This window comes from Anneissia japonica, unplaced genomic scaffold (genome assembly GCF_011630105.1).
Source record: "Anneissia japonica isolate Jap-2015-1 unplaced genomic scaffold, ASM1163010v1 scaffold352_len1594369_cov220, whole genome shotgun sequence".
NCBI lineage: Eukaryota > Metazoa > Echinodermata > Crinoidea > Comatulida > Comatulidae > Anneissia > Anneissia japonica.
Genome location: NW_022751928.1, coordinates 295,699 through 320,850, shown reverse-complemented (window position 1 = coordinate 320,850; position 25,152 = coordinate 295,699). Strand labels below are relative to the sequence as shown.

Genomic DNA, 25,152 nt, shown 5'->3' with positions numbered 1-25,152 from the left:
TTTGTGATATGTGGGAATTTGCACCTGAAATTTGTTTTTGTGAACGTTTTTTTTTTTTTAATTCGTACAGACGTCAAGGTAGTGAACACAGCTGCAACAGTATAGGGGGAGAGGCTCGCATCAACGACGAGTACAGCAGTGATGAAGACAAGATGCCCGAAAGAGATGAAGCTCGAGTCATCTCGATCAAAGGGAACTTAGATAAAAGGGGAGAGGTAAGAATTTTTGTTTGTTTTACAATGCATCAGTTTTGCTACAATTTTTTAACATACTCTATCATAGTACCCAATCAAAATATTAATATGGTACTGTAACTCTATGTAAATCTAACATTCTTCCGTCTTCCTTAGGAGTATTCAGTTCAGTGTAAAGACCATTAAATCCCACATCAAAAACGTTCATATCCTACAAAGTTCTCATTAAAACTATTGGGTGCATACCTATGCACAGGTTTCAATGATTCCCCTCAACATTTTCCTAGCTAATTGCCTCTATTCAAAATCATCAAATGAATGGTTTAGCTCCAGGAACCTACGGTGCCTCCATTAGGCACCTTTAGACCATTGGTTCTCATATAAAACCCCCTTTGAAGAAATCCTCCTAAAGGCATGAAAGATACCAATTGTTTTATTTTACTTACAATATGCAGTGGCAGATTTAGGAGTTAGAAGATAGTGGGGGCCCAGGGTAGGACTTTCAGGGATGGGGTTCTATACCACCTTTCTCCAGTTTTTTTATAAATTTGGAAAATTAGGGGGTCTGGACCAACTGCCTTTCTCCCAACTGAATTCACCACTGATGTAGCCAGACTAAAGTTGTTACCTGCACCATTAATACTATACAATCATTGTTTAACTCCTTACACACAGGACTCAGCACTGATTTCAGGGACAGGACCTGTTGTCAGGAAGGGTAGACAGAGGCGATCAACAATTCCAGAGAGACCCAACCATAGTCTCAACCTCTGGAGTATCATGAAAAATTGCATCGGCAAGGAATTATCCAAGATACCAATGCCGGTAAGTAGACTTGTTTACTGTAAAGAGAATGATATAAAATTTGTTACACACCTTGTTTTTCAACAATAAAAACAAGAAGGTTTTCCAGCTAAAGGGTGCAACTTTACTTTTTTTTATGAGATGTTTTGGGTGTTTGTCTCCTAAGCCTCGAGTTCCTGTAAAAATTTTTGAACATTTATTGAAAATATAAGTAGTGGGTTCAATTGGCATGTGGTGTGCCAAAAGTAACCTCCTACCTGGAATATCTTCAGTATGCTTATGAAGTGTTGTTTGTCTCTATTGATTAAAACATTTCTTTCTTAATTTCAGGTGAATTTCAATGAACCTCTTTCAATGTTACAAAGGTTTGTAGAAGACTTAGAGTATGCCGATATCTTAGATAGAGCTGCTGAGTGTAAAACGACAGCCGAAGAGTTAGCGCACATCGCTGCGTATACAACATCAATGTATGCTGCAACGTCGTACCGTACATCCAAGCCATTTAACCCCCTGCTGGGAGAGACATACGAGTGTGATCGAACCAGTGACCTTGGATGGAAAGCATTCACAGAACAAGTAAGCCATCCTGCCATTCCATATGCTGTACAGATTATTTCTGTGAAAGGAATTAACTCTTTCACACACTTCACACCTTAGGCCCATAACCAGATGGATTTCTATGGTTTGGCCCAACCTCTTTTCAAGTGAAGCCCATTGATAAACCGACCTAGCCTTTCTCCCTTTGCTTCAAAACCATCAAATAATTAATAATTACATCACTTACTACATGCAAGATTGCTATAGTTCTAGGGGATTTCACCACCTTCCCACCCACCAACCAGCTTTTGTTCTTGACCAACCAGGCCACTTAGGTGCCTCTAAAACTCAGGTTCTCATAGAAAACACAATCCTGGTGTTATTGAAAAATGCTCATACCAATGGAATCCTCTCAATTGACATCAAAATTCAGAAGACCAAATGCAGAATTATACATAAGATTGTTGTTCTCTTAGAATCAACAAACAATGTTTGAAGAGACTCGGGTCTGATGAAGTAGAGCTGTGTTTGATTTTCAACTGATATTGAAAGATACAGAATTTGTTTTATTAGATATGTCTGAAAATAATAATAAAAATAATATCAATAATAATGATATACAGCACATATTGTTGAGAGTCTTTACAATCAAACATCAAATCTGACCAAACATTTATGAGTTATACAGACAGAAACCTGATAGTGTGCCTGCAATACATAGACAAAGAAATTAAACCATGCATGCATTTACATAATAAAGCTAATGTCTTCACTACAGTAAGTGACTCCATATCGAAGCATAGCATATAGGCAATAGCCATTTCCAGTAACTTACTCTAAATAGACATAAATAGCCAATTTATTTCAATATAACAATGATCACATGATATCTGCAGGATTTTACAGATTTTTCATTCCCTATTCCAGAGTATTCTTACCAATAAATTTTAATTAATGTACGGCAGTAATATTGGTGCTGACCATCACCAATGGCCCCATTATGAGAGTTATATATCTGTCTACCTACAAATTATCTGTCTTATTACAAAGCCATCATTGCAAGTAGGTCTTACAGAAACCAATTAACAAGAGAATGTCTAATTGAACGAGGTAAACAAAGATATAATATGGACATGTAATTATACTTGTACAATATAAGTGATCTGAAGAAATTAAGAAGACCGTACCTGAGAAACTGAAGAGTAGAAGCCTGTTATAAACAGTAGTAAAACAGAAGAATATAACATCAAAAGGGATGGAGATGAATCTTGGAGGTGCAAATATTTAGCATCTCTATTTGATTCAGAAGTGGATATAAAATGCCACAAATAACTTGCTCTTGTAGCTTTCAATCAACATAAAGAAACACTAACAAGAAATAAATCTCCAGCTTTAAAACTAAGACTATGTATTACATACGTCAGATGCATTATTTATGTGCGATTCAGAAATATGGACACTCACCATAAAACAAGAAGAACTGATTAATAGTTTACATAGGAAAGTGTTAAGGAAAATTCTTAAAATATTAAAGTTACCCTACACAATCATAAATACACATAGTATATTGCGTGCACATATACAGTAGGTAGAATTATAAGTTTTTTCTTCATTTCCGTCACACACTCAAACAACATTAGAGCAGCCAATTCTAGGATACTAAGTGTACATATATGATTTAGTATTGATTATGGTGATTGTGTTCACTTTGTATTGAATTCAAATAATTGAGGACATAAAATAATGAGCAATGGTAGCAATTGGCAAAGTTAACTCAAACTATAAATCTCCATCTCCACGAGGTGCCATTAATGAGAATGACAGAAGATGACATCTGGTCAATGAACTCTCAACAAATTAAATTTTTAAATGAGGATAATTGGTTATTGCTAGGTTATCGATACCTCCATGGTTATGGTAGTGGTTGGATTTAATGTGAATCAAAAATTTCTCACTATCAAAAACAACTCCATTCCCTTGGCCTCAATAAGAGACTTGGTTGATAATGTTCCAATCTGTACAGCAAGTGACGATTGTACTTGCTTTTGGGTATGAAGGAAATTTTTAAATATATAGTTTCTCTTTATAAGTAATTATTATGTAATAATGAGTATACAGTACAATAAAACATTTAAATTTAGCTGAAGTAATGTAGTGTTTTAATTGCCATTTTATTGTGTATTCCTGAATACTAAGCAAGAGATTCATACTGTTGCTAATTTTGGCCATTTGAACTAATTTACTCACACTCGACCCTGTCTACTTAAGCAACCCTTCACATCATATAAGCACCATTAATATCTGTATTCAAAGCACTCGTAACACCCGTCATCTTGCATGTATTACTGAATTAAATCTCAGATTCAGATTTTATTTATTGCTGTAAAAGGAGCTGTATGATATTTTGTAACCTGGAAGAAAGCACAAACATTGCGTAATAGAATGATACAAAATTTTAATACTGAATAATGCTGATACTAAATATAATTGGTCTTTGAATAATTTCATTAGGTTTTTAATGTAGGTATTAATTGTGGAACAAAACATAGCAGTACGTATACTTTTACTTGGTTTTAAATAAGGAATTCTAAAATAAATATAATTCGTGCTACGCATATAAAATATATTAATTTTATTGTTATTAATATTAATATATATATATATATATTGTTATTCATCATATATTGCTATTAATATTATTGTTGATATTATTATAGTTATTTTTGATGATGTTATTGTTATTTGTTTTTACTCTTCCTTTAGTTGATAAAAGTAATTTATCATATCTGAATTATCCTTTTTTTTTAGTGATAAACACAATTTTGTTTTGTTCCACAGGTAAGCCATCACCCCCCAGCTGCTGCTATGCATGCTGAAGGCAAAGAATGGGAACTGTGGACTGACATAACCATCTCTAGTAAATTCCGGGGCAAGTATCTTCAGATATTCCCCCAGGGTGTTACTCATCTAAAGTTCAAGTCCTCTGGCAGTCATTATACATGGCGGAAAGTACCTCTCACTGTGCATAACATTATCGTTGGCAAGCTCTGGGTTGATAATGTAAGTTGCATTCATCTTCTTCAGTCTTATTAACTGCAGTCCCACATCATTTGATCTCATTTTTTGTGAGCCCCTATTTTTAAAATATCTCTTATCAAGTTATACATAATTTTCTCCTTTTACCCATTCTCGATCTCCATTACCAACTCGTTACATTTTGTTTTTGTCCCAATATTATAAAAGAATAAAAAATGCATTTCTGAGCATCCTCGTGTTGTCTGCTTTGTCTGTCTTGTCTCCTGTTGTCCTGTCCTGTCCTGTTCTGTTTTGGCTTTGGTTTTTCTGTGTGTTTATTTCAGGGCAGCCCTAAACAAGTTCCGCTTTCTGGGTTTCGCCCCTCAAACTTGGCTAGTTATTTATTATTTGCATTATTATTACTTTTGAGAAATAAATGTTCTTTTAAACTTGAACTTAAAAGTTCTGCTTTGCTTTAATATTATGTTTTCTCCACTTTTTTTAAGTATATCTCGGGCATTAAAGGCCCTGAAGTGACCTATTTTCTGTACATTTGTGTTATGTTTAATTACTATGCTTGTTGAAAATTTTACATCCTGTACTCTTTGCTGTGATGGGTTGAAATATTAAACTTTAGAACTGTCACTTCAAAATAAATTGAATTAATTAATGTATAATGAATTAATATAATTTAAACCAAACATATTGATATTGTTTGAACTAAATTAATTCATTGTATTACAATAATACATATATAATCCAATTGAACTATTCTAACAGGCTTATGGCTAGCCATACAGCATTACTAACTAAAGTAGCTATGTCTGGGATTTAAACTGGTTACATATACATGAACAATGATCCTATTCTAACAAGCTTATAAAATATAAAAATTTGAAGAGACTAGCTATACAGCATTACTAAGCTACAGGAGATATAATTGTGATTTAAACTGGCTACATATACATGAACAAATGGACCAGGATCTATTCTAACAGGCTTATTAAAATTTTCTCATACAGCATTAATAAAGGAGCTGTGTCTGGGATAACTGAAAGTCTCTGTTGAGTTTAGTAAAATTTGCTAGAATGCCTATTAGCAACACACAATTATCTGCCCAGTCAGGCTGCATGAAAATTTATACATTTAAGTATGAACATGGCGGTTCACTACAGCCCATGCGACTTTAAATTTCTCCATTAGTTGCAGTTCATTTCGTAATTCATAATTTGATTTCTTTCCATAACAGTCTGGTAGGCAGCAACAGAAGCAATTCCTTGTTCAACATATCTACCACTTCACGCATGACTACAAATTAAATTTCTTCCTTTTCCCAGAACTAATGTTTTATGACTTTTTTTTATAAACCAATACAGTATATCATAGTCTTTCTATTTTCATTTTTATTGCTTCCCTTGTTTAATATGAAATTTTTCCTCATTTTGTTACCAAGGCCGGAGATTGCGAAATTGTAAATCACACGACAAAAGAAGTATGCCGGATGACGTTTAAGGCATATAGTTATTTCTCCAGAGATATTCCAAGAAAGGTAAGATCAATTATGGTGCTTAGTTTCTTTAAAAGAACATTTATTTTTTTTCCTTCTATTTTTACATAGTTCATGCGTGAACTAGAATCCATAATGAATAATTTTCTACAACAAATTGACTAAAATCTCATTCAACTAAGATTATTATCTCTGTTTTAATATACCATGTCTCTATTCATTGATAATACTACATTTATAGTTGACATGGTAATTTCATTTGGAGAGAATGCTATGAATATTTTTAACATGGAGTAACATTAAGCTAAATGACGCTATACATTTAATGTTAACTATTTCATTGCTTCAAGAGGCACTACAAATGGAGAAGTGGTATAATTAGATTTAGTTTTTAAAATTATGCATTTTACTGTTTTATACACATGAATTATAGTCATTATTTGAACTACACTTTTTTAATGAGATGCTTTAGACTGATTATTTGAGTAATTATAATGAAATTTAAGTGTAATTGTGTATTGTATACATCTTTCTTGTGCTGTGAATTTCAGTAATATTAGCTAACTTACAATTTAAGAAACTCTTTACATTGCTTGGGAAAATCCATCTCTAAACAAACATTGTCACAATATTATCACTTTTATACATACTCATTTTTTTGACATCATATTATTTTCATACCATTCAGAATATATGAGACATTGTAGACATAAGTGTGAACATGTGTGTACTTGTAGGTAACTGGCGTTGTAACGGACAGCCACGGTACCGCTAAGTATGTGCTGTCGGGAACGTGGGACAAGAAGATGGAGTGTGCTCAAGTAGTTAATATCACTGTTGATAAGTCAAGTAAAGATAAGCCAGTCTACCAGACAGGCCCTGCTAAGTTACTATGGGCTAGGAGACCATTAGCGTGAGTGTACAATTCCTTTTTAGATTTCCTGCTTGTTGTGCTGAACACCCCGGTTGAACCCTGCCAGCATTGGGTTTTAATTAGAGTCTGATCGCTTGGCTCCTGGAATAACCCTCATTTTGAGAGTTAAGCTAAGTCATGTGATGCTGCATTGCGCCTGCCGTTGGTTCCAGGGAGCCCAGCCCAAATTTCTGATTTCCAATTAGAATAAGGACCAATACAGAATTGTTATTATTGTTATTATTATTACAAATCGTACATTTTTCACCAGTACCTATCTATAATACTTCTTTGCATACAGCTTTTCCTCCATTGTTGTTTGCTTGTTGAAGTCCTGTCAGCTTCAGGTCTATGAACTCTTCTCAAGTCTCAATTGAATCCGCAAAATTTTTCTGTTTAATGTTTTTTTTCTGTTGAATGAGTTTATTGTTTTTGTTTTTGTTTTTTTTTGACAGACCTGGTTTAGAAAAGATATATTACTTTGGAGATCTAACAATGACTTTAAATGAAATGGAGGAAGGGGTAGCACCAACCGATAGTAGGTTACGTCCTGATCAACGATTGATGGAACAGGGACAATGGGACGATGCAAATAAAGAAAAACTGAGGCTAGAAGAAAAACAAAGAGCTTCCAGGCGTAGGAGAGAGGAGGATGCTAAACAACATGCAGAGGAAGGTAAGTAATCAAAATTTACAATAAATTTGTTTTTATTTCTCTGCAGCTGGTTAAATATTTTTTTTTTTAATAATCCAGACTGGAGAGGGCATTTGCAACTTGTAACTTGAGAATTTCTGATTGTGAAGGTGGTTGGTAAGCAACCTTCTAGTGCTATTGTTCTTTACCACTTGACCATGACAATTGCTATGCTTTGCACCTGTTCCTGTATTCATTATGTTCAAGTGGTCAGTAGGATTATATTTTACAGAGCATAGAAAGACATAGTTCATGGAATGAACTTTCCATCTACATTCGGGAGTCTTCCTTACTCTCTGTTTCCAAGCAGAGCCTTAAATCACACCTTCCTTTCTTTTTAATTTGTCTCTGTTTCTGTTAATTTTTCACTTTTGTTGCTAGGAAAGCCTAGGCCAGATGGCAACACTATTTCAAGCACCTGTGAGTTACGTACCTGCTAACCACTGCTTGTCGGTGGTCTCAAATTGCAGGTGAACGGTGCGATAGTGTTGGTTCCTTCTGCGTTGTCTGTTTCGGTTGTTTATTTTAGCTTGGTTAGCTTAGGTGACCTACTAGAATAGATTTTTTGTTTTCTGTACAGTGCATAGAGACCATGTATTATGCGCTATATAAGTCTCCAACCATTACCATAATATGGATATAATTTCTATTATTCTTTTTACTATTGTTCTTGCTATTATTACAATAATAGTAAAAGCATCAAAATAATATCAATATTATTTTATATATAATATTATTTTCCTGATCATTCATTACTAGTATTACTGTACAATTGTTTTGTGTATTTATATGTGATAACTATGCCTTTATTCATAAATTTAATTTAAATCTTTCATTCATTTCCAGGAAAAGTTTATGAAGCATACAAACCAAAGTGGTTCCATCGAGAAATGGATGCATTTAGCAAGACTGTTTCTTATAAATTCACAAATGAGTATTGGCAGAGTAAGAAAAAGCATGATTGGTCAAGATGTGCAGATATATTTTAATCTGGCCAATCACAAAATTTGTACCAAAATGTTGAAGCAGGTCCACAATACAAGATATAACTTGATACCATTGAAAAGATGCGAGTTTTCAAAATCATGTTATTAACGTGCTAAATCATAAGCGTGATAAATTGGTGGCTTCAGGCTGGGATAACCAAAGATTTCCAGCCAGTATCTTGCTGTCAAGTTTGGATGAATACTATTTTAATTAGGTAAATTAAACCGTGTTGCGATTAAATGCAATATAGGTTAAGGCTGTCATGACTTATAAGGAGTATCTTTGTTTCTAAACTTCTGTTACATAACGTCATATAAAAGGTTGAACTGCCCCCCCCCCTGTTGTTGATGAATAATTGATATGTGGTTGCATGAAGTACTCAGTTAATCTATACATGGACACAATTATAAGCATTATACATTTTTTTTAGTTTGTGTCATATTTATCTTTTTCAACTCTACTTTTAACAGTAAATTGTTATCAGGAGACTAATACACATATTATCAATGCAGAGACTGTATTTAAAAAAACAATCAGATTTATGAGGCTCTATGTATGTTTTAAACTAAGATATTGGTTATATAAATTCAGAATACAGTACAGTAGAGACTAAACAGATTTTAGTCAGGATGCTTTTGTTTGTGAATGTGATTAATATTCCTAGTAAAATTATGGTTCTAGTTTATAAGCAGGAGATTTTAATGAGCTCCAGGCCCAGTGAAGGAGTAAAGGGTCTACCAAGAGGGGAAAGCGTTTTATTTGTTACTGAGATTGACAGGCCCACATGAAGGAGAATGAGTGTCCGGGTTCCACATCTTCATGAAAAATGTTTAAAGCAAATAAGGGGCCATTTTTAAAACTTAAGTGATTTTGACCAAAAATTATGCAAATATGCAAGAAAAAGTACCAATAACGTATAGGAGTTTTGGTGCCATGTTGTGGTTACCCGGAGTCTCGTCTCACGGTGGTGGCTCTGTTAAGTGCCATGCCTTAAGATTTAGTTAGTTCAGTCCTATTGAGTGCAATTTTTTTGTTTACATAGTTATATAAACTGAAGATACACCAAAGTATAAAGGCAGGTTGTTGTGAATGCAACAATGCTTTTTCCAAGCACCTTCCATATGATACTGGGTGATGATGATGATGCATTGATGTTTTGTAAGAACGTTCTAATATGAATATCTTTGTGTAATATCAAAGTTGAATTTTTCTTCTGAATGTTATGTACATAAAATAATATTATGAGTAGTGAATCCAGATGTGGAGGCTCCTTACTGTTAAGCACCACCCACCCCCTTTTTTTCTGATTACCCCCTTTTTTTCTGATTTCCCCCTTGAAAGCAGTTCAATAAATTCATAGATTTTTGAGAGAATTTTAGCTTTAAGGTCCATTATACTTGCATTTTTAGAAGTCAAGAAAATATATTGTATACAAAATAAGGTTGAAATGTACTTTAATTACATAGAATAGTATTTAGTGAGGCAAGAAATTATTAAAACGATAGACTTGGGAAAATTAGGAGGTACAAATTCATTAAAAGATGCCCCTAGGTAAAGTACAATCATTTCAGTTATATTATTTTATTACTGCCTCATCAGTAGTCTACACTTCATTAATTCCTGATAAATTACTTAATATTGATAAATATGTTAGGAGATATTTTTCTGATAAGTTTCCACTATCTTTTATGAATGTAAAATATTAATCTGGTCTGGATCTGAAATATTTAAGCAACATTACTGCTTCATGTTAAGTATTCTGTTATGACAGATATAGCAATTTGTTTGGAAACAATCTGAAAGAATTCCGTAAGATTCTGAAATTAAAAGCAAAAAGAAGGCATGGTGAAGATGTCGGTGAACACAATGGGTGAATAAAAATGTAGGGTGTTACCAGTTGAAACTTTGGTTTTCTGTTCGAGTGTTTTTCTTTAAGTCTTTAATGGTAATTTAATTTATTGATGATGATGACACTGATGATGATGGTGATATTGAAAATAGTGTGTGAATAAATACAGTATAATACTGTAATAATATATAGTAATATACAGTATAATAAGGTAGCAGTGACATTTCCAGGAATTCAAAAAAGGAGCCTATGAAGGTAGTTTTACAGATGGAGGGTCCAGGCTACCTGAGCCCCACCATGGTAGCAATTGAGGCTTAAATTTGAATGTAATCTCGTTTTTTTTTCCACATTAAAAAAAGTTTCAAATATTCATGGGGACTGGGCCATTAGTCCCTCTGCCCTTGAATCTGCCTATGGTAGAGATTTGTAAAGCACCTTTTTGAAAGACCAGTCATTATTAACTACTGTACTAGCAGGCTACCATCCTCCATAAATCAAATAATCACCAATGTTATAAACATACACAAAATCACATACAAAATATTAGCATTTTGATATTGCTTTTATTTCATAAAAACAAAATCTTTTCTTGCAGCTTCTAGAGAATTGCTTTAGCCGATAATCTTTCAATTATTATTATTTTTCCTTAGTTTGTCATGGCAACTATTTTGGCTATAGTCATGTTCCAAATGCATGATCAACATTTAATCAAGGATCAAAGTTTCTACAAATATAATTGAAACCAAATTTTCTCATTTAGACAGATGCCACCCACTCCTGTACTTGTATACCCTTGCACATAAGAAAAATAACAAACAAAAATAAAAAGCAAAGCATAACATAGACACACAACTGGAATTAAAACTCCTGAAACACTAAATTGAAATTTGAGTTACTTATACTTATATAATTATAGAATTATATATATTTGTATATATAGCTCCATGTTTCTAGCTCATTGCATTTTTTAAAAATCATAGTTTTATAACAAACTCGTAAGTATAAACTACATCTTATTTAAATTGCTACTGAGAAAATACAGCATTTTATAATTATTGTTATCTCTAATATAAACTGCACAACAGATGGTCCACATTTAAATATTAGATTCCACGACACCGCTCAAGTATCAGTAGTTGTATGTGTAGTTAAGATGATGATGCTTCCTCATCCACTGAGGTTGCCTCTTGTTCCACACCATCATGGAGTACTTCTGATTCCCCTTCACCTGATGTCGCATGACCCCCACTATCCTGTGATGTTTCTGGACGGTCATTGTTTTTAACAGGAGATTTGCCGAGGTCACGCTCAAACAAGATCATTAGTTCACAATGCGGAGTGTGAGGGAAGAGGTCAACAGGAACTGCTTTCACGGGTCGGAATGGAACTCCTTTACTTTTAATCGATATACGCCTGCACAAGCTGAAAATAAAATCACAATAAATAATTATAACTAACAAACATTTGGTACTTAGTTTTGATTTATTTGGTGTAAATACAAAAGACTAAAAAAAGTAAACATATTATTTCCTGTGGGATCTTTCTAGTGGTAATTGGGCAGTAAACTGGAAGACAATCCCCTACTGCGTTCATATGCACATGCACATGGGCCATCTCTCATCCGAAAGACGGTACATTATTCAAACACACGGAGGGCAGCTTTGGGAATTGAACCAGTGTCCAAGAGATTTCCATGGTTCAGCGCACACACAGTGGCTACCACCTGATTAGCGACAGAGCTAATGCTCTCTGAGCTTAGTTTAATGAGCATCTTCCAACCTGTAATTAGTGAGTGTACTAAATGAAATAAATAAAATTATACAGTACATACTCGACAAAGTTTCCGATAGCGATGTTTGCATTGCAGGACACGTAAATAAGCTTTTCCAAATAGGCACATCTTCTGATTGCCTCAATTACTTTCTTATCTGCATGAAAAAAAAAAACAATATTTAATATTTATATTTACAGTTAGTTACAACTAACATTTTGACTAAAACACCCAAATTACTATTGAAATTCCAATCAAATAACTTTTTTAAGTTGCATCCCAGAATCCCTTAAAGGGGTTTTCTAGATTAGCCAAGTCTAACCTAGGCACCCTGGTTGAACCCTCTAGGGCTGAAACATTCTATTCCTTCTACTTATAAATTTATCTTCATTTTCAATGTATATTTATGTAATTTATGGATCTTATATTGACCACAATGAAACCAATGCCATCACATTAACAAGCCACTCAGAATTTGAAATAAATAACTTATTATGTCACAATATTGAATGTTGTGGAATTTATGTATTTGATAGCATCATTAAAAAATGTGTAACTTACGTAAACCTGGCCTTGGAGGATCAACTATAGCAATGATATCCCTACAATGATCTAAACCATTTGTAAGTTTTGGCATCACATCTTCAGCTTTACCACAATGGAATTCAATGTTGTCAATACCTGAAACATAAAAAACAAATTCTAAATATAATATCAAAGGTTATACTGTATATGGTTTGCATACATATTCAAACAAAGATTTCAGTGTAGTTTACTTCTTTAATATATTTACAACAGTTTACAGATGTATATTTTAAGTTAGTCATATGACTCTGTTGCTCACCGTTCAGCTTGGCATTCTCTCTTGCATCATGGGTAGCTTGTTCATTCATCTCAACACCAATTACTCTATGAACATTCTAAAAACAAAATAAAAAACACTGACTAACAGACTAATTTTTATAAGCATGTAATACATGTCTTTGATGAATTAGTTGATTGAATTTTCAATCAATCAACGCACTACCTGTCTATATATATATATATATATTATTATACAGAATTATAAAACAAATGAATCAAACCTTAGCTATGGATATTCCAATGGTTCCTGTACCGCAGCACACATCCAAAACTGTTGTTTGCTTAGTTGCACCACACCAATCTGCAATTGTCTTATAAAGAACTTCAGCTGCTTTGGTGTTTACTAAAACCATAAAAAAAACAAAAAACATAAACCGTTAAAATTCAAAATCATTTGCTCAGTTACATGCAATACACTATCACTGAACATTCTAAAAGCATTTTTTATTAAAGATACAGGCAATGTTTTATTTAACTAGTGGGAATATATATTTTATTTGCGTAGCGCATACTACCTAGTCGCTATGTGCTAGTTTTTCTGTTTATTATATTTATAAATTTTATTATTACTAGAGGGTGAGCTCACTTCACTAGCCTATCCTCTAGTACTGTGAGTAAAATGTCATGATTAGTTTTGATAAAAGAGAACCACTGAAAGAAAATTGGCCTAATTACAGACTAATTATTGTAGGAGCGTGTGGCACAGCATCTGATTGTGAGATGAGGAGTTCGAGACAGATGCTCGTCGCATTGCTTGTGTCCTTGGACAAGGCACTTTACTTACGTTTGCCTCTCTCCACCCAGGAGTATAAATAGGTACCTGGTAGAATGGTATGGCATTGAATGTATGGGTCGTGCATGTTCAAGCAGCAATGGCCAGGGATACTGGCCAGGGATACTTTCCAGGGAGCAGAAAAAGTTGCACAATGTGCAGTTCTGCCAATTCAGTATCATAAATACACGTACTAAGGAAATCTATCATTAGGCCTAGACCCTTACGTAAATACATCTTTGGTTAAATTATTGTGAAAACCAAGAAACGTGATCCATAAATATTCATCCCTGTCAGGTATATTTTTCAAATTCCACAGCTGGTGGAGCAGAATTTCCATGCATCTATCTCAAATTACACCGTTCTATATTGCAGTCTTCCATTATAGTGAGTCACACCACACGGTGGCACAAACCTAAATGCATGATTGGGAATATCCTCCAGACAGTTATCTATTGAGTATCTATGATCGTGTGAAATATTATGACACTGCAAAACAACTGATGACACAAGAGCATGTGATCGCAAGACAGCTACTCTGGTGAAAAACAACTGTAAAAGTCATTCTTTTTTCCCTCAATTAAGCTGAAATTTGGAATTACTGTATATACACTTCATGAGATGGAGACAGATGATCTATGCTGTTACAGTTTTTCAGACCGGTAGATTTCGAATCCCAGATGTTATCTGAGGTCCTGGGTTTTTCGTATTGATTGTAGGCTTTAGAAATAAGCATAATTATAATATAGATTAATGAATCTTTCATACACAAAAGTGTAACCTCTTCAACTAGCAGATAATTAATAGTTTCACAATTTAATTAAAAACCATTCATATCACATGCGGTATCCGTTCATACCCTTGGGTGCAGAGAGACAGATTTCCTGTATCATAACACATGTCATGATGACTAACCTTGAAAGAATGCTTCCGGTGAAATGCGAAACTGTAATCCCATCATGTGCTCGTAAATACACTTCTCTCCCCATAAATGCTCCAAGGGCAAACTGTGTATAGCAACAATAAACATTCAGCAATTTAAGTTATATAATGAATCATGATAATATATCTTTGCTTGCACACCATAAACAATACAAATCCATGGTAAATACCAATAATAAATAAGTAAATCCAAATATAGCTCTAACAAAACTTTGTACTATATATTATGAGAAATGATGAGACTAATATGTTTGAATAAGAAAAACAGATAAATTTGAAAGTCTCAAATTTTCATTCATTTGGGAAATGACTACCTAAAAAAGCATCTTTTTACTACTTAATTTGTCTTTTTATTTATTACATTTTGTGAGTAATAGCGCTCTGAGAAATTATTATAGGGCACTATATTAATAACCTATATATTATTATTATTATTAAAGAATAGCAAACATTTCTCTCTCTTTGTGTAGCTGAATATACAGTGATGTCACACAGCATGACTTCCCGTCTCCTTCCACAAAGAAATCCCTTAAGTCTCTCTTCTGCTTTGAAATCGCATCCTGTAAGAGAACAAGTTCTCGTAATCTCAAAAGCTCAGATGAAGGCAGTATAATAGAGGCAGCAGATCTAAAAAACATCTATTAATCAATCAGTCTAATGAGGGCAGTATAATAGAGGCAGTAGATCTAAAAAACATCTATTAATCAATCAGTCTAATGAGGGCGGTATAATAGAGGCAGTAGAGCTAAAAAAGATTAATCAATCAGCTGAGTGTTTCTAGAGCTCCTCATCAGAGCTAAAAATGTTGTTTCTTTCAATGGAATCCCTGCTAGAAGCGTATTTCTTCTAAGGTGATCCCGCTATTTCCATTGTATATGATCACAACGACCTTACCTCTGATAGTTTCTGTTGATGTACATGAGCGATGACCATGATCTGGTTCTCAAGCGTTGTCCTGACTACCAGCAATTGCCAATAGCCCCGGTGAGTCTGCGGTTGGTAGCTAACTAGACCAGTTGTCCTAATATGCTCCTGGAAAGCGGCAGCTACCTTCTTCATACTGCTTGGAACGTTAGAGCAACACGTTGGCTCCAAAACATCTACAGTTCCACCTAAGATGTAAAGTTCAAAAAAGATTTTAATATTAATTATTTAAATATATAACTAGATTTCTAAATTTCGTATTTTACTGAACCACGTGTATTGGAAGAGTACTGTACTTTAATACTAAATATGTAATGACTGAATCAATCTATCTGTCCATTGTTATCTATATTTTAATTACTGTATCTGATTGAATAATCCCTGTTCTCACATTTAAAAAGATGTATTGAGGAATTACAGTACCTTTATATCTGCCAAGTCTAAAGCCTACTGTGTTGTCCTGTTGTTCAGTACTTCTTCCAACGCTAAACTCACATTTATTGCGATATTCGTTAATTGCCGCCTGTAATTAATAAAAATAAAGCTCAGACTACTGCTGGTTGATACAGTCTTTAAACCGGAGAGACCCTGCATGTCATACATGACCTACATACCAGATTCCCTACAATACTTTACAGCCAAATAACCATGATAAAGATGACGATGATGGAGTTGAAGACGATGATGATGAAGGGAATGATGATGATAACGTTGATGATGAAAGTGTAGCATAAGATTTTTTCAAACCAGTAAACACTAAAAATACACTTACAGCTGGTATGATGGACTGAAGTTCACAACATAAATTATTATGTTTCAATCTGAAATGGTAAGGAACAAAATTTCCATCAGTTTACGTAACAGTTGACAAAATATTTTGCCTATGATATCTAAGCAGAGAGTATGTTAGTTGTCTGGCTTTCTCCAACCAGGAGTTCACCGCCCATGAGTACCAACAAAGAGTATAAAACTGCAAGAGGTCCGACTGCCCTTATTTTGTATACAGGCAATGGAACATTAAAAAAGTACTCCCACGAAGGGGCGTGTCCTTCATTTAGAACGTAAAAGGCATTCGTATGGAACGCGTGCTGCGTTTTGAATTCCAGCATACATTCTAGACACGCAGCACGCTTTCGATATAAACGCACTTTACGTTCTTTTAAGGGCCACGCCCCTTTTGGGTAGTACTTTTTGAAATAGGATTGCGTTCCAAAGAATCCCTGGCAGTCGGACATCTTGCAGTTTTATACTCTTTGGTACCAAGGACTAGTAGGATTCCAAAGTTATATACTGAATATTTAGTCTAATTAACCTACAAAATATTCATGATTGACTCCTCAGGGAGCTTAGGATGTTGTACATTAAATGACTGTTACTGATTCTTATGACCACGACAAAATTTCAAAGCAATTTTTGACATGTTTAGATTTGGAAAGTCCTACATTTGGAAGCAGTTCAGCACAGAGGAACAGTTCAGTTCCCAACCTCAAGGGCAGATGTTTCAATTACTTGTTAAGCTATGTATTCTTATTATTTTGGGACCAGACACCCATAGCATGCCAGCTCCAGTGATGTGAGGATTGCAGTATAGGACTAACCTTTGTGTTTTAAGCCACGGCTTGACCTCTGGTATTTGCCTTTCATAGGTTTTTCCGAGGGTGATTATGAATTGTTTCATACTCTCCTCTTTCAACTTTAACTGCTCCTCATAAGGTTTGTTCCAATAAGGAATCACTGCATTACATAATCTGATGATGAACAATTCAAATGAATCATCTTCATTAACACCATTAAGGTACCAATACAAATGACCACCACTACCATGTCCACCATTGTTGTCATTGTCATCATCAATATTATCTTCATCCATCATGATCAACGTTATCGTCCTCATTATCATTATTATGTTATACATTTATTTATTTCTATATTCTTTAGCTAAGACATTTGTTCAATAGGATATGTACTGTTCTCCAACAGAGCCACCTATTATTGTACAACAAAATCTTTGACTGTATGATATAAACATATTACAGTACAACAAATACTACAACAAAATCTCTAACTAAATAATATAAACATATTACAACAAACAATATCAGGATAAAAAGTAAAATCACAATTTTAAAAAATGCTGAAAAGTTTACAAATTAAACAAGTTAGAATTTTCGAAAATTGTATTAAATTTAAAGAAATTAGATAAAACAGTAAAAAATGAATAAAAATCGGTAATAAGATTAAAAGAATTGCTGGCCTCGTAAATAACCCTCCTCCTAAAAATTGAGTGACATTTTCTCATCATTATCATCATTGTGTTACCTTTCTTGAGGTGTAAGTGCACCCTCTTGCTTGCTTCTCTTAGCTGCTCCTTGTTCATTATCACTTCTCTCTTGTTTCCTCTTTGCCGCCATTGGATCTGCTTTAGGCTTAGCAGGCTAAAGATAATTTTTTACAATTAACATCATACTTTCTATGTGCTAGATGCTTCCTCGTTTACTCAACACATTTATTCTACAACATTTATTTTAGTTTTCACAATGTTTTTATTCAGTTTATAAAAAATTGCAGTGATGCAGTAAGTATAAAGTAAGTTGCCTTATTACTATTTATATTATTTGTTTTAAATATTGTCTTTATAAACACACCGTCATTATGCTATGCGTGATTTGTGCCGCTGATAGAAAGGCATATTTTTTCCAAATAAAGTAAAAAACATACCTTTGCTTTCAATATCTGGTTCTTCCATTTGTGACCATTCAAAACCCTCAAAGCTTCTTGACGATCCTCTTCACACCTTAAACATATAATTAAATAATGACAAAAATTTAAATAATGAAATTTTATATACAAAATAATAACATGATAGCAATTGAGGATACATACATGAATGTGACAAACGCGTATGTCCCTCGATTAACAGCTTTCACCTTCTTTGGTTTAAGGTTCAAGTTGATGATCATCTTTTTTAGTTGCTATGGAAACAGACAATGAAGAGACATTAGAATGTTAAATTATTTCTTTTTTAATAATGATTATAATTATTCATTAAAAATTAGAATAACTTGTCTAATAGAAATACAGTTGATAACTGGTCTAATAGAAATACAATAGTGGGAAAGGGTATGATGATTATTTAACTACAAAATATTTGAAACTGCATTTACTTTAAAGCCAAAATGTCTTGGAAGATTTTGAATCTCAATCTTATAAATTTCTGAAGTGAAATGTTGTCCTTGAGTATAATCATAAACATTTTGATCACATGACCCTTTGCTGGTTCCTTCCGCAACGTCTGTGCTGTCTGTTACCCCATCTTTCTCGTCAAGATCACCTGTATTATCAAGAACACCACCTGTATCTTCAGTGACACCTGTATTATCTGCCATCTCATCTGGTTCATCAACATTCATGTCAGTAGCTTGATCCTCTTCCAATGATGAACTATCCTCTACATTTTGTACAGTATCACTGTTGCTTGACTCAGTTACTTCCATACTGATGATCAATATTTTTTAGAAAGGCTAAAATGAAAATAAATTTAAATACACAAATTAGATTTACTGTAGTCAGTTAAGACCTTTGAAGTGCAGCATATATAGTACAGTATTATGTAATATAGCTTTCCTGGATGTAAGCAATCCACTGAATCTCTACAAATGGACTCCCAAGTTCAAACAATTTATACTGCAATATAATATTAATAATTCTGGATTTATATAGCGCCTCACGTTGTCACAACCTTGAGGCACTTTTATTTTATATTTATAATATTTTAGAGTTACATAGAAATCACCAAAATGATTACACAATGTGCTGAAATAATGATGTAATTTTAGACCAAACGTAGCAGCTGTCATTATCTCAGGTTTACAGAACATGTGGAGACCTAAAATAGATGTGGAATTTCCCAGAGTTATTTTTTTTTTTTTTAACTCATTTATAAAGGTGACCCTTCCTTTTTAGTGTATCCTAGAAGGTCGGCTGATATTCAGGGGCACTTAAATACATTGAATGTGATGCTTGGATAATTTATGGCAGGAGTAGAATATTTTCTAGTAGAAAGAAGATGGGCAATTATTTTCCCCATGGGTAGAGAACATCTATCCAGTAGTGGGGAACTTGACAGCAAGGGAGGGGAAGCTCCAGCAGGGGTGAGGAAAATTCTAAATGGATAATTCCCAATCCCATGTTTGGATATTCTGCTGTTATCATATGCCAGACTAGGTCTAGCCTAGGCCCTATCCTAGCATAGGGGCCTATAGCTTGCAGAGCCTAGCTATGGAATTTGGTAAACAACCTAGGCCTAAAAAAAGGCAAAGCTATGCCTAGGGGCCTAGTAGTAGTAGGCCTAGGTGGAAATATTTACATTTTAATCTAAACAATATATATGTTTCAAAGTAACACTGACTTTTAGATACATATTAAAATATATACTGAAATAAACTACCAAAATAGCTGAGCAGATGGGCTGAATTTTGCACTGTATCTTCCGACGAAACCCATGGACGACGAGGAAACAACTTGTGTTGCTAAACTACTCGAGCATGAAGACAGCACGTGGTTTGGTTGCTCTGGGTCAAGTGATTTGTTTACTGCTGAAAAAATTGAAGACACACCGACAGCGGCAAACCTCAGATTTTGTACCTTTGCGTTGCCTGCAAAATTTCGTACGTGATATTTTTTTTCATCATGTCCCATCTGGGTCTTCGAAATTTTGCATGGTTGGGGCTAAGGTAAGAAAATTTGTGATTATGGCACCCTCTAGATGGCGGGAAAATGACACTTCCAGACATAAAATTTGAATATAATTATCTTTATATCTCCATTTTTTATTGAACGATATTAGGGGATAGGGGCGGGCCGGCTGGGTCCCCTTGAATCCGCCACTGGGTACTTCAGCAGATGGAGAATCTATACCGCCTCAATCCCACCATGGTTGGGGTAAGAACATTGTTTGTGATTATGGTACCCGCTAGATGTCTGGAATTTACACTCTGACTTAAAATTTGAATATGTTCCTTATATCTCCATAAAAAAAATAAAAAAATTGAACAATTGAGCATCCTCCCTCCATTGAACGCGCCACAGATTTCTGAACAAAGTCGAAGTCGAGATTGCTTCCACGACCTCAATGGATTATTTATCATGAGGGTTATCCTTGATATGCCGGGTTCCCCGACGAAAACTTCACTTTTGCCCGGAAATGATACTCCAATAGTGGCGGGTCCAGGAAGTCGAAATAGAGGGGTTCCAGGGAGGGTCTTGCGCAAATAGAATGTCAATCCGCCTCAGCCCCACAACTGTTGGGGCTGAGGTAAGAAAAAATTATGATTAGGCCTATGCCACCTCTAGATGGCCGGAAATGGCACAGTCTCGGATTAAAAATTGAATACAATTTTGTGTTTTTATTTTTTTTAATTTAATTTTGAAAAAAATAGGAGGATGGGGTCCCGTGCTGACTGGGTTCCCCATTGAATCTGCCACTGTTTAACACTTGACATAGCCTATCATTTTGTTTCATAAATGATTAATTTAGCGTCAAGCGAAAGATTTTTTATTCGAAAGATTTTTTTTACTCAATAGTTTTTACAACCTATAACACATTAAGTGTACTGTAAATTCTGTAGTTAACCTTCAGAGAACTTTATTTTAGAAAATGGCCTAATTGAATATCTTGTTTTCGTTAAATTAGATGGAGTTTAAATATGGTTATAATTACGCTAGTTTTAAGGTTTACTATAAGCCAATCAGTTACACTTACTATTGATCTTCGTGGTTAGCATAAAGAGAACTAGAACGTCGCTCCATTAAGAGTGTCTACCACCCCCCCCCCCCCATATGCCTAAATACAGTCACGAATGCAGGCGATTTTTTCTTCATGCTCGAGGGTGGGTTTACGTTTCAAGGAAACTTTACAGACGCACGTATACAGACGTCAATCAACATTTAAGTTGCTCAACTCTAAAAGGTAAATTGTAATGTTCGTTAGAAAATGAAAAAAAAAAAAATCTATATTATATAATAATAATAGGTCAATTTACAAGGCGCAAACAAACAAGGTGTAAGCACCAAATAATAAAAAAAAATAATAATAATAGGCCTAATAATAATACTAATATTAATAATACTAATACTACTACTACTACTACTAATAATAATAATAATAATGGCATTGCAGCGTTCGTAAAATGTTTGTCACACTGGTGTTGGGAACAGTCACAAAAGTGGAGGGGGGGGGGGCAGGCCACCCAGTAAAAGAAGTGGGGGGAAATGGCCCCCCGCTTCCACCACGTACGTACATGGTAATTATCACGTATGTACGTGATAATAAACGTAATAGTACGTACGTATTACTATCACGTACGTACGTATTATTAATACGTACGTACGTATTACTATTACGTACGTACATGGTAATTATCACGTACGTACGTGATAATAATAGGTACGTACGTGATAATTTTTTTTTTTCATCATGTCTTCTCTGGGTCTTTGTACAAAATACTTAATGCTACCGGGACTTGTTCATTTCAAAATCTGGATGTAAATGTTTTACAAAATTATCTTTTCATTGTTCATTGTTTTGTTATATGTAATGGTTTGAATTATGCTCAAATAAATTTGAATTGAATTGATAATACAGTATTATTAAAATTTACAGTACTGTAGTATTGGCCTATTTTTACTGATTTCAGGTTTGTAAAGCTACCACCTGAGGATTTCAAAAGTAGAAGAGCGGTGGAAGTAAAGTAAAAATGTAAAGTTATTCTTTGTATTTTAGTTCAGTGGTTTATTACTATGTGTAGACAGACTTCATGTAATTATGACTAGTTTCTGCAGTATACTTTTAATAATAGGAGAGTCCCCTCATCACCATCTTCATATACAAATTTTATTACATCACTAGTCATAGATGTGTTATCCATCATAACATCATACCTGTACTTATATTGGGCCTATTATCAGATCAACATCTTATTAGTCTATACTGTGTGTAAGCCTAATCATCAACCAATTATTTTTTATTATTATCATCATCCTCATTATTACTATAATTACAGGTATTACTTTTATATTTTATTATTGTTTTTTGATATCATCATTATATTAGATATGAAATATTTGTACTGCATTAACAATAATTTCTGTTTATAAGCTTTCAAAGTACAGTTGTATACAGTATTTATAGAAACAAATTATGTCAACAAAATACAAAATACACTTTGAAAAAAGCATATATAGTATTAATTCATTACATTTTAATACCCATAAACAATAGATTTATTCCAATACATTTTCTATAAACATTAGCAAAATATGAATTAATTAAAGCAGCAGTAAAACAATGGCTAATCAGAACTACAGGATTCTTCATCCTTTTAAATGATAAATAATTTTATGATTTCCATTTCTGGATGTAAAATGAACCTTGTGCCCGCTTCTTTCAAAGCAAGCTCAGGTCGAAACAAAACTGCAAGGAACTCAACTTGACTCATGTCATTTCCTTTCACTTGAGCATATCAACGCGTTGAGTTCTGTGTCCATCTCAACCTGCCTTTATGCAATGGCAAATTAATCTCAAAACCTGAACCAATCCAGCCAGTATCTATAATTACACATGTATAAGTAAAATATGTTTAGAAAAGCTTATTAAACTAGACTTTCAGTAAAGAACATCTCAACTTGGTACTCCTGAGCAAATTGCAATTTTATGCGTTAAGATAAATTCATTAAACTGGACTTCTCAGAAGGAGCTTCTCTCAACTTGGTACTCCTGAGCAAAATGCAATTATATGCGTTAAGAAAAGCTCATTTAACTAGACTTCGCAGAAGGAGCTTCTCTCAACTTGGTACTCCTGTGCAAAATGCAGTTTTATGCGTTAAGAAAAGCTCATTTAACTAGACTTCGCAGAAGGAGCTTCTCTCAAATTGGTACTCCTGTGCAAAATGCAGTTTTATGCGTTAAGACCACAAGGCACTTTATAAAGCAAGTAATAGACTTTAATTGTGATCGCGGACTCATTGAGCCTGATCGTATACAAACATGTGTATAAAGCCATATAATCTTTGGCAAAATTTGTCATCATTCGCACTGATGATGAGAATCGTTTTCTCGAAACATGTTTGCTACACGATCGGGCTCAATGAGTCCGCGATCACGATTAAAGTCTATTACTTGCTTTATAAAGTGCCTTGTGGTGTTTTTACTAATACAAAATTTTGGTGGCATTATTTATGACATCATACATATACAGTGTCTTGTGGATCACAGATCCTCTAGACACTTTAAATTAAGCCCAACATATCATATACAGTATATAATTATTCATGGTGCCTTGGGAATCATAGAACCCTTCTCTTGGTGCTTCATATTTAGCCCTTACTATGGTGAAATACGCCAGACACCAACCGAACTACTGTAAGTTGTGAACTGGTACCATAAACATAATTAGCATAAAGTACCATTCACACTATACTTTTTTATGTTACACATACCTGTACCTGATTTGCCCATATATAGGTGTAAAATGACATCATTATGCCCATATATGAGGTGGTATTACACCATCATGCTCATATTTTTTTTTTATCTTGAATTAAAGGACTCAGCTTATGTAACATCCCTCTTGTAACATCTAAGAAAACTGTAACATATCGGTGAAATTTAAGTTCTTCCCAAGCCCGGACTTTAAATAATTTACTGACAGAGCTCAAACAGCTTCTAGTGTAAACAGAACATGAGGTTTACATTACTTGTCAGTAAGATATTGCTGAAAGTTTACTGTTGATCAAATTATGGATATTTTTGCATTTGTAGCTGGTGGGTAGATCCATATAACATGGATGTTCACCCCCTTCCCAACCCATGCACACACATAAATACACTCCAGCCCAACCACCCACACACAGACCTGAATCAAACCTGAAAGTAACTGTTGTACCTTCTCATAATTTTACATACTTTCTATAAAACAGTACTGTTATGTGGAATAAAGTGATAAACTGAATGATATTTGATCAAAATGGATTTTTACACTATAAATATTTCAAGAAATAATTGCCTTATCCCTATCCTTCAACACTAGATGTTCTGTAATATGTATGACATTTCAACATATTAAATATTTCGTAATATGTACACATATTAAATGTGCCTAAATGTTATTCTGAATGTGTCTAGTTTTAAAGAAAGTGTGCTCCAGAGACAAGAATCTTAAAGTCAGGTTCCGGAGGAAAAAATTTTTTTGATATGTTGTAGAACTGATTTTTCTAAGACAGAAAAAAGTTGTTCGACCAAAAACTGGGGAACGGTGAATGAGATACAGATTTTTTAATATTTAAAAACTGGGGGAATAAGGTGTAAAAATGGGCAGTTACG

At 34.1% G+C, this 25,152-nt stretch overlaps 2 protein-coding genes across 5 annotated transcripts in view; one reads left to right on the top strand and one right to left on the bottom strand.

Moving 5' to 3' along the window:
• The window catches only part of LOC117121965 (oxysterol-binding protein 1-like), a 43,045-nt gene extending 34,315 nt beyond the window's left edge, over positions 1-8,730 (top strand). For all 3 annotated transcript variants that reach the window (XM_033267405.1, XM_033267404.1, XM_033267406.1), the window contains 8 exons: positions 71-215; positions 870-1,019; positions 1,329-1,574; positions 4,374-4,595; positions 6,004-6,099; positions 6,795-6,970; positions 7,426-7,646; positions 8,511-8,730. In XM_033267405.1, coding sequence (XP_033123296.1) covers positions 71-215; positions 870-1,019; positions 1,329-1,574; positions 4,374-4,595; positions 6,004-6,099; positions 6,795-6,970; positions 7,426-7,646; positions 8,511-8,653 — 1,399 coding nt within the window. In that variant the 3' untranslated portion in view covers positions 8,654-8,730. The remainder of the gene's footprint in view (positions 1-70; positions 216-869; positions 1,020-1,328; positions 1,575-4,373; positions 4,596-6,003; positions 6,100-6,794; positions 6,971-7,425; positions 7,647-8,510) is intronic.
• A 2,313-nt stretch (positions 8,731-11,043) lies between these two features.
• On the bottom strand, positions 11,044-20,395 carry LOC117121966 (tRNA (uracil-5-)-methyltransferase homolog A-like). Of its 2 annotated transcripts, none has more exons than XM_033267409.1 (16): positions 20,182-20,395; positions 18,938-19,294; positions 18,657-18,745; positions 18,492-18,567; positions 18,093-18,208; positions 17,372-17,521; positions 16,546-16,594; positions 16,197-16,296; positions 15,744-15,961; positions 15,300-15,409; positions 14,823-14,914; positions 13,357-13,478; positions 13,116-13,191; positions 12,833-12,952; positions 12,332-12,428; positions 11,044-11,922 (listed from the first exon to the last, which is right to left on the bottom strand). In XM_033267409.1, the coding sequence occupies exons 2-16, from the start codon at positions 19,265-19,267 to the stop codon at positions 11,649-11,651; spliced, it is 2,019 nt and encodes a 672-aa protein (XP_033123300.1). In that variant the 5' UTR covers positions 19,268-19,294; positions 20,182-20,395; the 3' UTR covers positions 11,044-11,648. The 2 variants fall into 2 exon arrangements, with proteins under 2 accessions (XP_033123300.1, XP_033123299.1); XM_033267408.1 differs by having other exon boundaries at positions 20,221-20,394.
• Between the last annotated feature and the right edge of the window lie 4,757 nt (positions 20,396-25,152).

What these genes read in the sequence shown, in the direction of transcription:
- LOC117121966 (XM_033267409.1), bottom strand. Translation starts at nt 19,267, where the DNA reads ATGGAAGTAACTGAGTCAAGCAACAGTGATACTGTACAAAATGTAGAG. An exon ending in CCGTGGCTTAAAACACAAAG is followed by an intron (nt 16,595 to 17,371) that starts GTTAGTCCTATA and finishes TTACCATTTCAG; the next exon opens with ATTGAAACATAATAATTTAT. An exon ending in TAGACTTGGCAGATATAAAG is followed by an intron (nt 15,962 to 16,196) that starts GTACTGTAATTC and finishes TTTACATCTTAG; the next exon opens with GTGGAACTGTAGATGTTTTG.